The 20,472-nt window shown below is 25.5% G+C and overlaps 1 protein-coding gene across 1 annotated transcript in view; it reads left to right on the plus strand.

Annotated features, from left to right (window-relative positions):
- Nucleotides 1-20,472, plus strand: part of LOC107444534 (uncharacterized) — a 399,483-nt gene that overhangs the window by 187,617 nt on the left and 191,394 nt on the right. Inside the window, exons 6-7 of the mRNA XM_043043210.3 lie at nt 1,551-1,715; nt 7,678-7,867. Of these exons, the coding sequence (XP_042899144.2) occupies nt 1,551-1,715; nt 7,678-7,867 (355 nt within the window). The remainder of the gene's footprint in view (nt 1-1,550; nt 1,716-7,677; nt 7,868-20,472) is intronic.

The following is a 20,472-nucleotide window of genomic DNA, read 5'->3' on the forward strand; positions in this document are numbered from 1 at the left end:
AAAAATTACGACAATGCTGCTTTATCTGGGCTCATAGATTTTAATAAAAATTTAGAATTATACATAGGTTTTTATAATTTTCAACTGGGTGGAAAAATCTCGTAAAATTGGATTTTTTTAGAAATTTTTTTTATTGCTTTAAAGATTACGTAAATCCTTACGGTAAGATAGTAAATTATATAATTTAAAAATATAGCTTTACTTCATGTATAAGGCATTTAAACTGTAGCTTTTCAAAAAAAAGTTTTGTGATTTTTATTGGTATTAATCGTGTAAAATACTGGTGAATGTTAATTTTGTTTGTATATTAACAGACTAATGAGAAGTAAATTGGGGATTAAGTTATGGCTTGAAATTCTTTTCGTGTTCTTTTTGTGTTTAGTATAAGCTTTATAGGTGTGATTTCTAAAGTCGAAGTGATCCAAGGGTCAAAATCGTATCAAAACTAAGGATATAATTCTAAATAATTTTGTTTTTGATACTACTTTATCATCCTATTTATGGATAGAATATAAATATTTAAAAAATAATTTTATATCTTTTTAAATAATCATCTGGAAGTGTATAAATAAAATCAATGCAAACGTAAATTATAGTAAATAACAGTAATTTATTTTGTATTTTGTATTTTATATTTAATTCTAGTTAAGATTCGTGAATTCACATTGCAGTCATTAAGACAATTAAGACTTAAAGGAGAATAAATAAACCTAAAAATTTAAACTTTAACTACAACTTTTAAAAATAATTTAAATATTCCTCAACATGCTCTCTTTTTATATATCAAGTATTAGAGACATTCTTAAATATTGCGATTTTTAGAATTTTTGTTTCTAAAAAATGCATCGTATAGTTAAAAAAATGCCAACAAGAATTAATATAAAACAGAGATTTACCCTATATTTAATTACATTTAATTTTAATTTAGATACGTGATTTCACATTGCAATTATGGAGACATTTATGACCTAAAGAAAAATAATTATAAGCAAAAAAAATATTTATAGACTAACATTCTTAATCTAATTAAAATATTCCAGAACATATTTTGAAACTACTCTAATTATTACTACTGTAATTAATTCTAAAGCAGACAAAAGCAGACAAAAACAAAAACCAAATTAGTTTTTCTACACTGTGATAAAAGCTTGTTTTTTTAAATCTTGTTTTATTTTATTCTGAGGTAAATGACATGTTTTATCAGCAACTGAAGATATTATTGAACTTTTAACAAAGCAATTTTTTAAGCTTTGCAAATAAAATTAGTAACCATTTCTCTATTGAATATATTATTTTTTCTTTTTAAGTTGAATAAACTATTTACCTGCTAATTAATATTTTTATAACGTAAGAAAAAATAATTGTATGTCATTAAAATATTTTAGAATTCTTTTAGTTTTTGATGATAGTCAAAGTGTATGTAAGTACTCTTTAATATCTTTCAAGTTGCTTCAAGTAGGTCACAAAAAATGTTTTACTTTTTATAAAATAATCTGATTGCTGTTAGTATAATTGGAGCAAAAAATTAAATGATGTTTCTTCTTTCACAGGAAACAAAAGAAGAGATACATAACTGTAGTTTGCTGACCATCAGTTCCTGTTCCAAGTCACCACGTCACTCAATTTTGAGTGTGTCTGAATTCAAGCAAAAATTCAATCAGCTTCATGACAGGCTTCACTCCATTCACATTGCTCCTAATGACGAGTTAACTGATGTAAGTACATTGAATAAAATATTTTTTTTCAAATATTTAATACGTTCTCAGATTTTATGTTAGTAGATTTTGGAAAGAAAGATAAGCAGCTAAGATATTTATCTTTAATTTCTTAGTTTTCTAATCGTTTCCGATTTTAACAATATTTTTCAAGTAGCAAGCATAAGCAAATTTACTTATTTTTTATTTTTTTAAATGAATTAAAATAAAAAATATAGTTAAGTTTACTTGTGCTATGCTAACCGAAAAGTAGAATTTTAATTTAAAACCCTAGCCTAGTATTAATATATTTATAATTAAAACTAAATATTAAAAGTATTATTTGGTTCCAAGCCCACATGGCGACAGTTGTCGGCATAAAATCATACGCATGGTTAAAAAAATAAAAAATAAATAAATAAACAGACGCATGAGCGACGAATTTGTTTCCTTGAAATATCTTCGGAATTTACAAAATAGTAACGAAAAATAGTTTTTGCATCGAATTCCATGTATTTAAAAAATGTGTTGTACTAATTATATATTTTTTCAAATATTTAATGCTTTCTCAGATTTAATGTGAGTAGATTTTAGAAAGAAAGGCAGAAAGCTAAGATATTTTTCTTTAATTTCTTAGTTTTCTAATTGTTATAGACTTTAACGATATTTTTCAAGTATCAAGCATAAGCATATTTAATTACTTTTTAATTTTTTAAAGGGGATTTTAGTTCAATTTTTTAAATGAATTGAAATAAAAAATATAGTTGAATTTACTTGTGCTATGCTAACCGAAATGTAGAATTTTAATTTAAAACCCTAGCCTAGTATTAACATATCTATAATTAAAACTTAGTATTAAAATACATATTTGGTTTCACGCCCACATGGCGGCAGTTGTCGGCATAAAATCATACGCATGAGCGACGAATTTGTCTCCTTGAACTATCTTCGGAATTTACAAAATAATAACGAAAAACAGTTTTGGCATCGAATTCCATGTATTTAAAAATGTGTTGTACTAATTATATATGTGTTACAGTATGTTTATGATACAAGACATTTTTAATTTAAATGTTAAAATTTCACATTTTCATGTTGTGCTGTGCTTTGCATTAATGTACTGACAGTACAATTGTTCATCAATAAAATAAAATGTTATCCTTTTTTAGAATTGACTTTATTTATGATTTTTAGCATAAATATTTTCTTATGTAATATTTTAGGAACTTATACTTTCTCTGTTTTCTCATTTATTTATTTATTTAATCTTGGTGTTTTAATCACTATATTGAATCAATTTATTAATATTATTTTAGGTTGTTTTTAACTTAATTTCAATAACTACTAATACGCAATTATTATGGGATATTGAACTTAACTAGTTTTAGTTTGTTATAGATGATTGATAATTTTGGTTGTGTGCTATAACATGAACTATGTAATTGTAAAGTTAAATTTTTTTTATCAGGTTTATCTACCATATTAAGTTTTCGGACCACTAAAGGAATACATTAGGTAGTCCTATTGAACCACTAAATTTTTATTGCTGTTGTAAAATTTAATAATTTTTTTTTTCTAATTTACATTTGAGAGGTTTCGAGTTTGAAGTACTGGAATAAAATTGATTCATCCAAAAATTGAAACCCGTTCTTTATTTAAAGGAGATATCTCTGCGTAAATTATTGTGTTGCAATTCCTTATCAAATAAAATTTTTAATTAACACCACTTCTTAAAAACATATGTTTTTTTGAGAATGAAACAATATTCACATTTTAGTATAGAAATAAGTTTCTTTATTCATCAAATATAATTAAGTTACATGTTTTAGTGCATTTATGTTACAAGAAAGACACCTGAAAGGAATTGTTTTTAACAGTATTTTAGGGTCTGAATATATATATATCAATTTTGAATCTGTCGCCAAGTTTAAATCGTTATGCAGACGAAGAGCGTTGTTATCAGCAATGTTAAGTTGCTTTAATTTAAAACTTTTCTCCTTAATCGGAGGCTTTAATAAATGCGTTTTTTAAAAATTTCAAATCTAATGTAAGAATTAAAATTCTATTGATTTCAGTTATGAATTCTATAGTTCCTGAATAAGCTCTAAATTTACAGGTTTATTTTTATGATAACATTTTATTGGCAAAATAGAACTTAAACCAGAAATTGTTTGAAATTTTTTTTATTTGTATCGTTATTTTTAAAACGGTATTATTTATCACGCATTTGACAAAATTTCTACAACATTTAAATATTTTTTTTTTGCCCAAAGCTCCCTGCAGCCAATGCGAAGTAGTAATGTGACGATCCCTTAGGAGCTTTATGCTTCATAAAAGCGCTTGTAGCTCTCATGGATTAATAGAGATGAAATTGGAAACTCGATGTTTAGAAGCGTTTAGTATATAGCAACAAAAGACATTAGATGTGATGATTTTTTAGATATGATGATTTTTTTTCAGTTGTGTCCAAATGCCAGAAGAATGACAAAGCCCCTGGAAATAAACAAAATGTTTTATACCTATTATTTCATTACAAAAAAAAAAAAAAAGTTTTGATTTACGAGTAACTTTTCAAGTCTTTCCTTAACACCCATTAATCTAATACATCATAAAATATTTATAAATAAATATTACAAACTTTAGTTTTATCAAATATTAATATTAAGTCTTACCTGTGTTGTAATAAATCTAGACCACAATTGTTTTGAATATGATTGATTATGCAAAAACTTCATTACTTTAAAACTTTCTGTATAACTACTATAAAAATTTATCCACCCTCATTTTTGAAGATAATGAAGTTTTTTACACTATCAAATCTTTCTTTTTGTTTCAGTTTTTTTGAGATTATTCATTTCTTGCATTCTGAAAGTTCAAAATATACCATCATAAGAATGTTTCTGCTAACTCAATCTGTTTATAAGAAATATTATTACAAATTGTTTTGCTGAACTGCTTAATGTCTGAACTGCTTGAATTTATGTGTTTCTTACAACATTTTGAGTTTTCGTTAGAGTATTCGTTAGATTAAACACGTTGCCGCTACTGACGATTATATCCGTCCTGCACATTTTAATGAATAAAAAAGCATCACGATTAGCACGAAGTGTACTGTTGGATTTATTTGCTAGTTATTTCATACTGTACCGCAAAAAGATGTAATATTCCGTATTTTGCTCTGGGTAGGGGAAAAACGTGATGACGATAACAACTGAGGAGAGTTGTCATGGAAACATTGTGACAAAACGTGATAATTTTCACATCCAATCATACGATTGACGCTCATTTTTATATAGCTGTCATAAACAACTGAACAAAATGTGTTTCTGAGCTTGATAATCAGATTAAAAGAGTATGGAAGCTTGCTAAGAAGTACTGTTTTATTTTTTTTATTTTTTGCGATTTTCAAATAATTAGTAATATAACGTTAGTGAATGCTTACAAAGAACCAGAATATTTTTCAATCTCTCTTATAAGCTGATTTTTATGTATAAGTAAACTAATATTAGGAAGAATTTTGATTTTATAATCCTCCGATTTGTATCTGAATTAACCACGAACGTGTATACATTGGATATTTGGTTGTAATAGAGAAAAGTTTACTAATCAAAAATTATAAATATGTTTTATAGAATAATATAATTTTCCCAATGTATTACGCAGCCAGAACTATTTCCTCTGAAATATATTTAAGGAAAAAACAGATATTACAGGTTTGAAATGATCCTATATGCTTTTTTTTTTAATCAGCTGAAGGAAATATTTCAAGAAAACAATACTATGAAACACTCCAGACATTGTTTTAAAGTCAAAGGTTTTGTTATCTAAGGTCAAAAACGTTTTTAAAATAACGCCCAATTCAAAAGTATGTTGTTGTTTTTTTTAAATGTTTCTTAATAATAAAGAAATGTTTGAGTTATACCTATTGAGTTTTAATTTAAATAAAATAATTTACAAAAGGTGCAAAAATGTGAAAGCTAATAACACCATATGTAATGTTTATCAATGAAAAATATTACCGAACTTAAGCAACATTTACCTTACAGCCTTACTGTTTGCTTATTTCAAAGAGGAAAGCTATAATAGCAATTGGTGGCTTATTTCAGATATAAAAACTGATATTTTACGAAATATTGTTTCATTTTATTTCTTTACTTTAGTTCTATTTGCATTAGAAATTTCAAATTGATAATCGCACTTTAATAAAGATTATTTCTTTATTGTAAAACTAGCTGGTAGATTTTTTTACAACAGCTTTATGTATTTAAATGGAATTGTGAATAAACCAGTGAAATATATTGAAAAGAAAATTAGTTTGTAATGAAAAAAAAAAGGTTACTGTAGTTTGGTGTTTGGTCTAATTTTGTTTTTCCTGTTAAATCTCTGTGGTAACATTATTATTTTCTGTTCTCTAAACTAAAGCTTTTTACTTGTTGATGTTTATGTAATCAAATAGTTTATTTGTACTATATTTATCGTGATGATTTATCGTAATGATGTTCATATCTAATTCTTTTCTGTAACACATGATTCTGTTCAGTTCTATTTGCATTAGAAATTTCAAATTGATAATCGCACTTTAATAAAGATTATTTCTTTATTGTAAAACTAGCTGGTAGATTTTTTTACAACAGCTTTATGTATTTAAATGGAATTGTGAATAAACCAGTGAAATATATTGAAAAGAAAATTAGTTTGTAATGAAAAAAAAAGGTTACTGTAGTTTGGTGTTTGGTCTAATTTTGTTTTTCCTGTTAAATCTCTGTGGTAACATTATTATTTTCTGTTCTCTAAACTAAAGCTTTTTACTTGTTGATGTTTATGTAATCAAATAGTTTATTTGTACTATATTTATCGTGATGATTTATCGTAATGATGTTCATATCTAATTCTTTTCTGTAAACAGCTCAACTTCTATATTTTTTTGAAATCAGGTTAATTTCTTATTTGTTCTGATTTATAACTGTTTTTATTTAAATAATTCGTATCTACCTTATTTAATCTATTCTTTCAATCCAAATCCACTTGTTTCTATTTTGCACTAAACCACTGAATATGTTGAGGTTGGAAATTATAATAATTTTTGTTATTGTAGAAAGAAAAAGAAATTTAATACTCATTTTTTTATAATATCAAGCTGTTATTATAAATACCAATACATAAACATCATATTGTTGAGTTTTTTTTAAAAAAAAAAGATAAAGGTATATAAATATTTTTTGACTGACTAGTTTTATGTAATTTTAATACTGTTCTTTAATGCAAAACTCAAGAGTTCTTTACAAAAATGGGTTTATTTATAAATCACATGCTAAAAGTTGAAAATGTATAAAAAGTTGTAATATCCATGTTTATGAAAATAATTATTCAAGACTGGAAACACAAAATATAAAAAATTTAACAAATTTAAATCAAGCACGAATCTTTAAACATCAAAACTTCTGTTATTATTTATTGGAACTATTTATTGAAAAACAATTGTCCTTTTATTGTATTATTTTAATAATTATTTTTGTCAGTTCTTATTTAATCTGTTCCAGCAATCCAAATCCTTTTGTATTTTGTTTTGCGCTAATCACCAAAATATTTAGTAGTTTTAATTGAACTTTAATATAAAGAGTAGGAAATAGAGTACCACAGATATTCAACGGAAAAGAAGTTAAACAAAATTGAACTTAAACTTTTTATTCACTACAAACTAATTTTTTTTTCTATATGTTTCACTGTTTTACCCTTTTCAATGGGATGGCAGTGATCAACTGGCAATTTTTATTGAATATTTAACAATTAACGAACTTATAGGGTTTATCATCGTAGTGAATGTAGACAATAAAATTGCATTTGAATTTCATCTGTAGATGAAACAGGTGATTTGAAGTTAATAAAACATTCCCTAAATATTGTGTACCATATTAAAAATATAACAACTTTAAATTAAGAAATTTATTATGTTGATTACAAAAGTTTCAAAATTTTTTTATAGGAATGTCAGACTCAAGATATATCGTCTGAACTTGTCATGCTTAAAGAGCAGGCGGAGGTGCTGAAACTTATGAATCCAGAATTATCGGAAGACATCAGTAAATGGATTAATATTTTAAGCAATAAATGGGACTTGGTGGAAAAGATTTTACATCCACAGAAAACTTCAGAACGAGATAATGCAATTAAAAGTAAGGAAACTCTTTTTGTACATTTATTTTTAATTTCCCGTTGTAAAAATTATCTCATGTTCTTTCCCCACCCCCTCCAAATAAGGAACTGTTCTGACTTAAGAAATACTTTTCTTTTTTACACATGAATGTTACCAGCAAAAGTAGAAAATGCCGGCATCGTCTACAATGCCTGGAAATATTTTAATAAAATATAGAATATTAGAACTCTTATTTAATTTATCTAGGCATTGTATTCAATAAAGTATGTGATTTAGTAAAATTATGAAAATCACATAGAAAGCTTGAATGCATTCATTTGTTTCTTCGCTTACTTGAGTAATGAAAAACGATATTTAATTAATTTATTAAATTTTTTTTTTTATGAATCAAAATTTTCACTTTTGCCGCTAACGTGGTAATTGTTGGCAACATCAGTGAAGGGAATATTGGGCAATGCCAATATCGGAGTAAAAATTGCCAGAAAAATTCATATTGGGCAATGGCCATTTATTTCAAATACATCAATACATGGAATACCAAACAATAGCACGCGTACTCTAGCCGGGTCATTATCCCATTTAATTCAATTGTTTTTTAGTAATAAATGGCGATAACTAAATATTTTAGATTTCTCACATTTCATTTTCGACATTTTCTCTTGTTTACTGCGATATTTCTTTTCATTATTTCATGATTTAGAACAGAGTCGGAACCTTCTTTTCTTTTTACTAAATACTAAGTTGTTCTTTTATCTTTTACCCTTATTTCTGCAAAGAATAAATAAATAAAACTTTCATTCTTACAATTTATAGTGATGTTTTAAATTCATAATTTTAATTTTTACTTTTTCTGTTAAATCAGTTACAAAATCTATCTAATTTTAAATGATTTATTTTTATGTGAATGGGTACATGCGCTTTTATAACGCTCATTTTCGAAATGTTAGTACGTTATATTTGTACTTCAGAACAGATTTATCTTAAAGTAAAAATATTGAAGCCCTTTTTTTATTTAAAAAATAATATAAAATCAGTAGCTTGCAGAGAAGGGAGGAGGAGGTAGGAGATATGACCCAAGGCATCTAACCAGAGGAAGCATCCAATTGATAACTAAATGACACCTAAACTATAAATTTGTATCTTTTTTTTGTGATAGTATAATTAAGACTAAATATTTGACTCGAGCAAAATAGTTTGTGAAGAACAAAATGTCATTTTCTCATACAATAATTTTAATAATGAAGACTTAGATCATTAAAATTTAAGTGGCCTTTACATTTAAAAATTTAAATTTCTTATAAATTTTTAAATTAAAATTCTTTTTTTTTCTACCTTGGAACTATATGCACTTCCTTACAAAAGAAATTTAAAGCATATATTTAAATTTTTTCCCAACATTTCTTTTCTTTTCGTTCTTCATTCTTTTTTTGAAAAATAAATTGTCTTCTTTTCTTTTTCTCTTTTACAATGATTGCACTTTCTTGAGGCGATCTTACGTAACTTCTAAACAAAAACTTTGCCCATGCATCTAAAGGCCTCTATCTGCAATGTTCACTGCATTTAAAAAAGTGTCTAGGAGTAAGTATTGATTTGTAATCTCGTATTTAAAATGCGATTTAATCCGTGATTAAATTGCAAAAATTTGAATATTTTCTTCAATTTAAACATGTTATTAGACCATTTTATGTAGATTTAAAAATAAAGCTAGTCATTTATTTTAAAGATTTAAAAATAAAGTTCACGCAGTTCAGTATTTTTTAAAATTTAGAAACGATTTTGTGACAATAATTTTTTTGACTTAATATATATAAAATATATAATATATATAAGTGAGACTTAATATATATAAAATTAGCTGATAAATTGTGTATAATTCCAATGCCATGATTGTATTAACACATTTTGAATTAAAAATGTTATAATTATTTAGAAAAAAAACTTTGCATCAAAAAATCTTAAGAAGATTAAAAAAAATGACCATAATTGATTTTTATGAGTTTCCTGCGTTTTATTCTACTTTGTTTGATAATCAGACTTATAATTTATGTCTTTTCATTGTAACTTTGAGGCTATTTCTGAACATTTTTAAACATTTAAAGAAACGCGTAAAGAGTAAATAAAATATTGGAGTAACGGAAACATTTCTAACCTACGAACAAATTATCGCGATTTTTTTAAGAAAAAAATATTGTATTGAATACATGTTCCAGAACTTTTTATTTGTAGTATAGGTGTTAAGGTGTGGTGACTCCTAACCATAGAGTTGAAATAGTAGGTAGAGGAACCAAGTTCGCTTTATTCCTTCTGAAAAGACACGCCACAGATAGCAAGCAAAGAGTTACAGTCACGTGATGGAAAGAGTGCAATACTTGGCGCAGTATCACAAATGTTGGCGCACGAAGTTTTTAAACAGCTTTATTTCGATATTACCGATGCGCAAATAATCGGGGCATTTGAAAGAGAGAGAAAAAAATATTTTCGTTAATCACATTTCTTTAATATTATTAAATGGGTTTTTAAAACATGAGGAGTTTTTTTTCTTCTTAACAAAGAATTTTTAATTAAAGTACTGCCTTTATTTAAAAAAATTCAGCAGTTCTCGTCTGTACCCTTAACACTATTCCTTAAAATTTATTCATTATATAAAAATAAAAAACGATATTCTGCATCACTTATATTTATTACTATATTCAGAAAAATTTTTTTTAAGTGTTTTTATTGCAAAGACCTATTTTAAAAAAAAATTAACAATATATATTGTAATAACTATTATTACATTTAACTATTGTTATTTTTAAAAAAATAATAATAACTTCGATACAAAAGTCAGGATTTTTTTTAAATCTACCAGGGCTTAAAATGTGAATTTGAAGATGTTGCCTTTCTTTTTTAATGAAACATAAATTCGTTTAAAAAATAAATTTAATCTTTACGTTTTAGAAGTTTTATCACTGTTAGATAAAACAAATTGTAAAATTAAACAGATTGTCTGAAAAAAGTTCGATGCTTAGAAATAACGTTAATGTTGCAACACTTTTATCATTTTTATTTATGCTCACCAAAAGACTGCTCGAGAGGTAATATCAAATTTCGGGAAAAATAGCTTCGGGGAAAATACAACCCGTTTTTGGTAGAATAGATTAGTTAGAAAACATATTTTTGATTAAATTTAATTACGTTTAGAATTTTATTTATATATTGAATACATTAAATTATTTATACAATAAAGATTATTTACATTATTAATTTAGAATTTTGACTTCTTTTTTTCCTGACACTTAAAATAGATATTTTCAAAAATAAACTGCTGTTGCATTTTAACTTAATACTCAACAATTTGTCTAAATATGAAATAAAATATTTATTCTAATATAAAAGTTTTCAGCTCCGAATAGAGAAAAATATAAGATTAAAAGCATTAAAATAATAAAAGAGTTTAATTAGAAATTTTACTTTGTATTTCATGTACAATCTAATTCCATAAATTACTGGGAAGTTTGAATTGTACACACAAAGAGACTAGTAGAAAAGCTTTCGAAATTTAAACAAAAAATACTTAAATAAAAGAGAAAGCAATTAGAATTTTTACTTTGTACTAAATGTACATTGAAACTAATGACGAACTTATAATTAAAATATCTTACTTTTATTTGTGATAGAAATTGCAATTTATGCAACTTCTTATGAGGTAAATTTATGCAACTATTATAGGTCAATGTATATTTTAATAATTTTTATACAGAAAACCAGTAACTTAAAAAGTAACAGTTAAAAATATTTTATTTTACAAATAAAAGAACCATAATCATTTTATGGACATTAAGAAAATTACAATGCCCATCCATAGAAAATGTAAGTGCATTTAAAACTATATCTTTTAGCCAGCTGCAAATTAAATATATACAATCTATATAAAGGTAAAAACAGTTGAAATTTTACAAGAAAGGTTCACGATGTTAAATCTTTGCACCACAGCCAACTGTTAGCCTTGACCGTCTGAGCAGTTTATTACATACCAATGCATAACATGCGCTAATTTACTGCACTAATTTACTCCTTTACAACTTAGCCACTTCTATGTTATGTTTTCTAAATTTGTTGCACTAAATCAAACTAATTCTACGCTTTAATATACTAGTAAAATAAAGTATTTCCAATACAGCAACTATTTTTAAATAAAAAGAAGATAAACAAGTACTTAATGATTATATTAAATATACCTTAATTTATTTTCTAAATAGTACATAATTTGTATTCATTTTATGTATAGTAACAGAATTATATAATTTTATTAAAAATTGACACTAAAACTACTTTACACTATTTTATATTTAAATACTAAAAATATTTCATAGAATTTAATTATTCATCAAACATATAAGAATATACAAATAATTTGGTTTTCAAGCATTCCTATGTAATTTAAAAAACACAACTTCTTATGTACCATATTTTTTATTTAAATATATATATTTAAATATATATATTTAAAGGAAACATTTTAGAACAAGATAAATATTGGGTTTTAGTAATCAAGAGGTAAAGATATACAAAATCTTCAGAATATGCAGAAATGATATCGACATTTAAAGAGAACTAAAACAAAACCGAAAGTTTACTCTAATGTTCCTTGGCGCTTAAGTATCTCGCCAAGGAAGCCAACAAAGCTTTGCAACTATTTCAGCTAAAAATAGAGTATATATTGAAATATACTTAAACATTATAAGTTTAAAGTTTAAGAAACAATAAAAACTTATGTTAAATGCAAAAAAAGTGAGCAAAAACGAGCGAAATTGATTATTAAAGCAAATAAAACATGATTATCAGAGCATGACTGAGTATCGGAAAAATTTTAAAATCAATTTTAAAATAGAAAAAGTGAAAAAAAATGTCGCCCTTTCTTGTAAAAAGTTATCAGACAGTCCCTAGAAATCTTCTCCGTGCAGCAAAATGCTGAGGACTTTTGTATCATTCTTATTTCTGAATTAAAAAGACAGACAGTTAATTGCATCAGACGATCGCAATGCTAAACGAATGAACGGGAATCGAAGCGGTCTCAGTGAACGGCAAGTTTGGGCTACAGTCACGTGACTTTATCTTGTCCACGGGTCGGGGGTTATTCTACTCTCTCTACCCAGTATTTCAACTCTATGCTCCTAACAGCTTAAATTACACAACTTTAGTTTCAAGATTATTAAAAGAGATGGCAGCACCTCTGTTATTCAAACTGGTGGTATTTTCTTGAAAGTATGTCAGGATAACAAAGGAATGATACGTATCCTATTAATGAAATAAAAACAGATGGCAATACCATTGTTTTACAATAGAATGAATGGTCTTTCTCTCTTTTTTAAAATAAAACTGTAAGCGTCATTGCGGTAAATAATATCAGGGATAAAAACCGTTTCCAGTATAAGGACACATAGTTAGCTGTTTTCTGCTTGATTAATTTTTGCTCCCGGATCACACTGCTGGCGAAAAATACATCCAGTGGTAGATGTGTTAGTTCATTTGCTGTTGAGTTAAACGCATGAGGTTTTTGTGGTTTTCCCCTCCATGTATTTCAGGTGCAAGTTGATTTCCCCCAAGAATTTCACTATATCAAAATGCCAAGTCCAAGAGTTTTGTTGTCTACATGGTCGGGTTCAAACTTACAAGGCTACAGTGTTGAACATCGATATCGACGCAAATTCTGTATAAATCGACAGTCGAGATAAATATATATCGCATGAAACACTAACTAGTTTTTTATCCGAAATATCACATGTTTAAGACTTAATTTCTCTCATTCTTCATATTATGTTATAGAGCCAAACGTCAATAATTTTTGAAGAAAAACGTTCTTTTATTATTATTATTATTTAAAAAACCATTTTGTTTAAAAATATGCATGTAGCGTAAACCTTCCGAACATTTTCTTATATTACCTCTCTAACTTTGAATCTTACCCAAATAAATTTTCTAGTATTAAGCTTTTTCAAAACAAAATGCTTAGAATAATTGTTATTACCGATTCAATAACACCCGAGAGACAAGTATGTTATTTTTTTAAAAATATTATTGTTTTTTCTCCTTTTTCTGTGTTAGTCACGGTATTTTTAAGTGATATAGTCTAACTCCGCCTATAAAAGGTTCAGGAATATCTACTGAGAAGGAAATGTACTATTTAATCTTATATTTTATTTAACTTAACTGCTAAATATAATGGTTAATGTCAATACATAGCTACTTTTATAATTTTGTTATTTGGAACTGTGGGGAAAAAAAAACTTTTTCAGACAAGTCTTTTTTTCAAGAAATTTAAAAAAAAAGTTCTACTTTGTGTATTATGTTAGTTTAGGAGTTACTCTTCATAATTAATTTTCGCTCTAATCATTCTATTTTTGCCTCAAAATCATTTGTATCAAAGATAGTGCTGTCTTTTCGTATACTATTTAAATCAGACCCTCTGATAAAAAAATATCAATTTTATTTGAAAAATTTGAAATTAAATATTCAAAAAATATTTTTAATATTCTCCATTTAAAGGAAAGCCCAAACTCGCAATTAAATTAGATTTCTTTACTTATTGATTCGATAGAATTTGTAGTAAATTTCCATTAAAACGTTGTATACAAAATTTTCTGGACAAATATTATTTTAAATTACCTAACGTTTTTGTTACTCTACGATTATTTTTTAAAGTTACGATATTAAATAGTGATTTGATTCAAATAAACACTGTCCGACAATTGTAATATAAGTCAGTGAACCCATTCGCAGTGTCTTATTTCATCTAGCTTTTTTATTGAATTAGTTCATTTTGCTTAAAAATTACTTTAACCTCTGACAAGAAAATCTCTTTAATGACAACGCTAAGACACGCTCACAGGAATTCCCTTGCATGGAAAAATATTTGTTTAAAGCCTTCTGCTTAAAATTGAAAAACAAATTGAAATAGTAATTCTATTTTTTATCACATCTAAGTTCCAGAAGAGATTTTCATAATTTACCCTTTCTTTATACAAGAATTTCAGCACATAAAATTGGCAAAACAAATTGTTTGTCAGCACAGAGTCCAGCTTTGATCCGTAATCAAATTCTTAATTTTTTTTTTTTTTTTTACTTCTTATTCTTTTTCAATTCTTTTTTACTTAATTTTTCATAATTTTCAAGAAACATCTAAGAAAATAAAAGGAAAACACTTTGATGTTTTAAATTTAACTATACACGCATTTTTAAATTTAAAGGTCGAGTTCTTCGACAGAAAAAAGAAGAAAGAAAAAAAAAGCTGGTAAAGAAACGAAAAAAAGAAGTAGTGAAATTTGCTTCCAAATATAATTTTCATCAACGAGTGAGACTCCTGGTTGCCCCGATCTTTATTTTAAAATCCAATAAGTAATTTTTCACAAAGTCATTTCAAACAATATAATCTTTATCTCCTCTGTGCTGTCAGAACTAAACATTCTCGAAACAATTTTTTAAAAATTATGAAATATTTTGGATTTTTGTATTATTTCATCATGTAATAAGTATAAAGAAATGTTTGAAAATCTCCATTAGGACACTAAAAAATTAGTATTTTTAAAAAAAAGAAAAGAAAATGGAGATTCTAATTTTTAAGGTAATTAGAAATATTGGGTAAACATCTAAGTTATTTTCAAAATAAAATTAATTAATTCAGTTTATTGTACTATTCTTTCATATTTAAATTTTTATAGATTTTGTCCTTATTATCCATATTTTCAAAATTAGATTCAGAAATCATGTATTTGCAACTCGAGAAGAGGCGAAATAATTACCGTAAACCGGGGCGAGTCTACCCATTTTTTCAGTTTGTCAATTTTCAAGCGGTCAAACTTTTGTAAATATTAAAGAAAAAAGGCTTTTAATAGGTGTTTCGGAATCGTCATTTATCCCTCTTTAAAGCTGTGAAATCGATTTTAGAAAATATTAACAGTTGCGCTGTTACTGTATATTTTTATAGAACTGCTGACAAATCTCTCGTATGGGGCGAGTCTACCCATTCTACTAAAATGAATGTTAACATTGTAAATAATCAAATTTTACTATTAAATTGTTATTTTAGTTACTATATAGGATATTTATGAAGTAAAATTCATAACTTTATTATATATTCCATTTTTTTATTCATAAAATAACACAAATTGAGTATTTGATCGATTATCCCATTTTGATCACAGTTTTGTTTTTATAATCATTAACATTATAAAATAACATTTTTTTCTGATTATTGTTGATAAAAATAAATTTAAATTAATATAAATTTTACAATTAAATAATTAATTAATAATAATAATTAAAGATTATTAACAAAATCGAAATTCAAACATTGGGAATCATGAAAAATCCTTTTCCCATTCTTTTGGGAGGTGTGATTTTTCTTACAATGTTTTCTCGTTAAAATATAATATTAAATAAAAAAAGTTAATTTTGTGATATAAAAATTGAAAAAATAGGTAAAATAAACATATTTTATATTTACATTTATATTTAACCTATAAATTTTCTTATTAATGATAAATTTATCAATGCAGAATTAAAATATATATACTCAAATTCATTTAAAATGACTTAATTTTAATATAAACAAAGTTCTAAATTATATTATTATGCTTTATTAAAACTAAATACGAATGGGTAGACTCGCCCCGCGAATTCTGGCTTTTTGTTTACAACAGCAAAACTTACATTCTTTTTGTTTTTTTTTTTCATATAAAATTAATGTAATCTTAGTCTTAAATAAGTTTATCACTTAACCAAAGTGAAAATAGTAAGAATAATAATATACTTACGGAGCACCAACTAAAAGTTTGCTGATTTTCAATGCAAATCTCTCAAAAGACGTTTGAACAGGTCGGTTAAAATGACACCAAATAAATAAAAACGGATCAAACTACTACAGCGCCATCTTCCTTAGAGTCTGAACTAAGTCCTCCGTCGGTAAAATTTTTTTTATTTGCAATTTAAAATAGTGAAAATTAGATAAAACTAAAATGGGTAGACTCGCCCCGGTTTACGGTATGTCTAACCATGTGATTTAAAAGTGATTTAATTGGCTACCTGTAAGCCACGTCACGCGCGTTTGTCGAACTTGATTGGCATCTAAGACAAAAGCTATGATTTACCTACGATGACGTCCTTGCCGGCACCCAATTGTAGAGAAAAAAAAATAAGAATGACTTTTAATGAAAAAAATATTATTTGTTTACTTTGTTTATTTATTTGACTTATTTGCATTCGTTGTTCGCCCTTTCCGCCCGAACTTTAGTATTCTTTAAAAATAATACTTATATAAGGTAAGAATTGGTATGATCTAGAAATTTTTGTACCTCAAATGATATCAAAAAGTTGAAACACTATTCAAAAGATTGAAACGTGAGCATATTTCCTTAATTTTATACTCGAATCGTATTGCTGAGTTTAAATCAGTCGATATAAATAGTATTTTAATCCAGAGAATCATTTTTGGTGTCAATTGCGAATTGTTTAATCTTTCTGATTAAAAAAAATGTAATCCTACTTCGAAGCTATTATCTAAGCATATTCCGATAATAGAAAAAAACAAAACAAAAAAGGTAAACACGCTACAAAGAAAACAAATACATTATTTAATTAATTATTTTTTATTTAAACTTAAGCATCTCGAATAAGCCTTTGGTGAAAATAGAATAATAATCGTTTACCTATTTTAGATATTTAGGTAAAACGTGTATAATTTATTTCTCAAGTGTCAAAAGGCATTTTTTGTAACCTTCTATGTGACTCCGTGGATGATGTTTCCTCCTGTCCTGTTTAATTGATGGTGTTTTAGCTATTGCTTCTTCCTTTTTTCAATATCCTCTTTAAGAAATCGAATATTTTTTTTTCTCATATCCGTTTAAATTAAGTAATTATCCTTATTATGAATGTTTTTAAAGTATGGAGAATAAAAACACTTCGGGATAACCACAAGTTCAAATGTATTTTTTTCTTTTTCTACAAATAGAAACTAGAGATATATAGGATACTAAATAGTTGTGATAGCCTCAATTTTAAATTCGTAAATGGGAAAAGATTGAGAACAGATGTTATATAACAGTGGTTACTAACTGGGGGCCCGCGGGCTGCATCCGGCCAGCAAAGCCTTTTTTTGTGGCTCGCGAACTAAAATATGTTAGTCGTTATATTTTTGTGGACAATTTCCGTAAAAAATCTATATGTGTTTAAAATACTTTTCTTCCATTCCAAAAAATTTAAAAAAGTTTGTTCCAAAAAGTTTGTGAAATTTAACATACCAACTGCGCAAAAAAAATTATTTCTCAGGTTTTGCATCTAAGCAAATATTTATTCAAATACAAAAATTTATTCAAATACAATAACTGTGTATGTTGCTCATTTTTATTTCGTTTATTTTCGTATTTTGTGAAGATAATTTAGCGTGTGCGTATCAGAAATTTTCCCAAAGAAATTTAACTTTTTGAAACTACTAATTTTGAACGAAATTATTTACATTTGTAAATTTTAAAGAGCATAAAGGAGGTAATGAATATCATGTTTTATTTAAATTATTTTAATTGAATATGGCATGATGCTCGAGGATCTTTGTTGTTGCTATAATTACTAATAAGTCGGGATATTTTTTTTTTGCTGCTAAAGTTGCCGCACTATATTTGATTGGTGTTTTTAATTGTAGTCCCCGAACTCATGTAAGTTGTAAAACCATGTTATATAAGATATATTTCTGAATTGTTGACTGAACAAAAGGCATACTACACTTTTAGAAAAGTGTAATTTTAAAATAAAAATATCGAAAGAAAACAAAGTTAAAAAATAGCAATATTTATTTAAATCGTGTTTTTAGTTATGTATGATTATGTTTATTATTTTTCAGTTATGAATTTTGTCTAATAAAGTATCTTCTTGTTTCCATTCCGAGCTATGGATTTAGATGCACAATTATAAATAATGAAATATGCCCCATAAATTTTAGAATAATGATTAGGCTTTTAATAATTATTTAAGTGTTAAAATTAGAATCTTTAAAAGCTGAAACACAATCAAGAATTTGTGAGAATATTGTATAATTCATGCTTTATGCATTTTTTTGAAGCTATTATCTTGGCAAGGAAATATTTTTTTTAAAATTATAGATTGATTAAACTGATTTATCTGAACCTAACTCTAATTTTCCTCTGTTTAATTTTGAAGGACTTTATACCCGTATTTTTAATAGAAACAATAATTTAATTTCAATCATTTATATATCTTGGAAACATTTATCTGAAAACATAACTTTTTTGTTTCATAAATTTAAAAAAAATGGAAAGACTCATAACCCTTGTGCTTTATTAGAAAATATTTTTCCTTAAATTAAATAGAAAAAAATATAAACTATGTTTCAAAAGGCCATTGTACACTATGTATTAATAGAAACTATAAAATAATTGGAAATGATATTTATAGATAACTAAATTCTTTAAATTATAGCTTAACTTTAAGTTAAAAGTTTAAATTGACATTAATAATATAAGAATAAAATAATAAATTGTGCTTATTGTAAAATAGTATTACCTATATATTTATGAAAAACATGTATTTATTACTGTATGATGAATTGTGATACAAATCAAAACACTTTTGTTATTCTTTATATCAGAATCAGATATAGCAGTGAAACATCTTTTTGCCATTTAGGATTTAACAGATATCTTTCTGAATATAATCACTATTTTCATGTTTTTTTTTTATAATGCTTGTGTACCAATATTAAAACATTATATAAATAAAAATATTAATGGAATTATTTATATAAATAGAATTATTTACATAGATAAATATAATTCTATTTTATCAAAATTAGAACAAAACTAAAAGAATTGTTTTAATTATAATTTAGTATGATTTTGATCAAAATTATGCAAGAGTATTGTAATTAATGTTTTTTTTTCAATTTTCTGATTATTTTTAAGAGAAATTTAATTCTTGGCGATAAAAGGTATTTAAAAAATATTGATAATAAAAATATTAAACATGATTTGGACATTGGTTTTCCTCTAACTAATTTAATTTTTTTTGGTTAGAACATTAGTTTTAGTTCAATTATTTGTATACCTTGAAATTTTTATTTCTGAAAACATGACTTTTTTATTTATTAGTATATATAAATTGTAATAACGTTCGAACAAAACATTGTTCCGAATTAGATACATTTACCCGAAATTTAAATTTAAAAAAATTATAAGCACTTTTTATTAATAACTTATGTACCAGAATATGCTAAAAAACAGAAAATTTTGATTAACTTTAATTTTACGTACCAGAATTATATTTAAATGTATTCTAAAAAGTATTTTCTACATGGAAAGGTACGATTCAAAATTTTTTTAAAAATAGTATGCGTTTTTAAATTTTTATCAGCGTGATTCAATTATTACAGAACTTTTTCATACTTAAATAATAGGTCATTTTCTACATAAATCAGTATAGAAGATATGTGTGATGGTCAAATTCACCCCAGTAAAATGTTATATTTTAGAAATATTTTTTATAAATGTTTTTCACCGATTTTATTTCAAATAAATGAATGCTTTTCATATTACATCATATCCTCTTTTTTATGTAAAAATTATTTTAAAAAGGAAC

The sequence above is a fragment of the Parasteatoda tepidariorum genome, chromosome 4 (assembly GCF_982258835.1).
Source record: "Parasteatoda tepidariorum strain Cologne lab strain chromosome 4, Ptep-v5.0, whole genome shotgun sequence".
Lineage (NCBI taxonomy): Eukaryota > Metazoa > Arthropoda > Arachnida > Araneae > Theridiidae > Parasteatoda > Parasteatoda tepidariorum.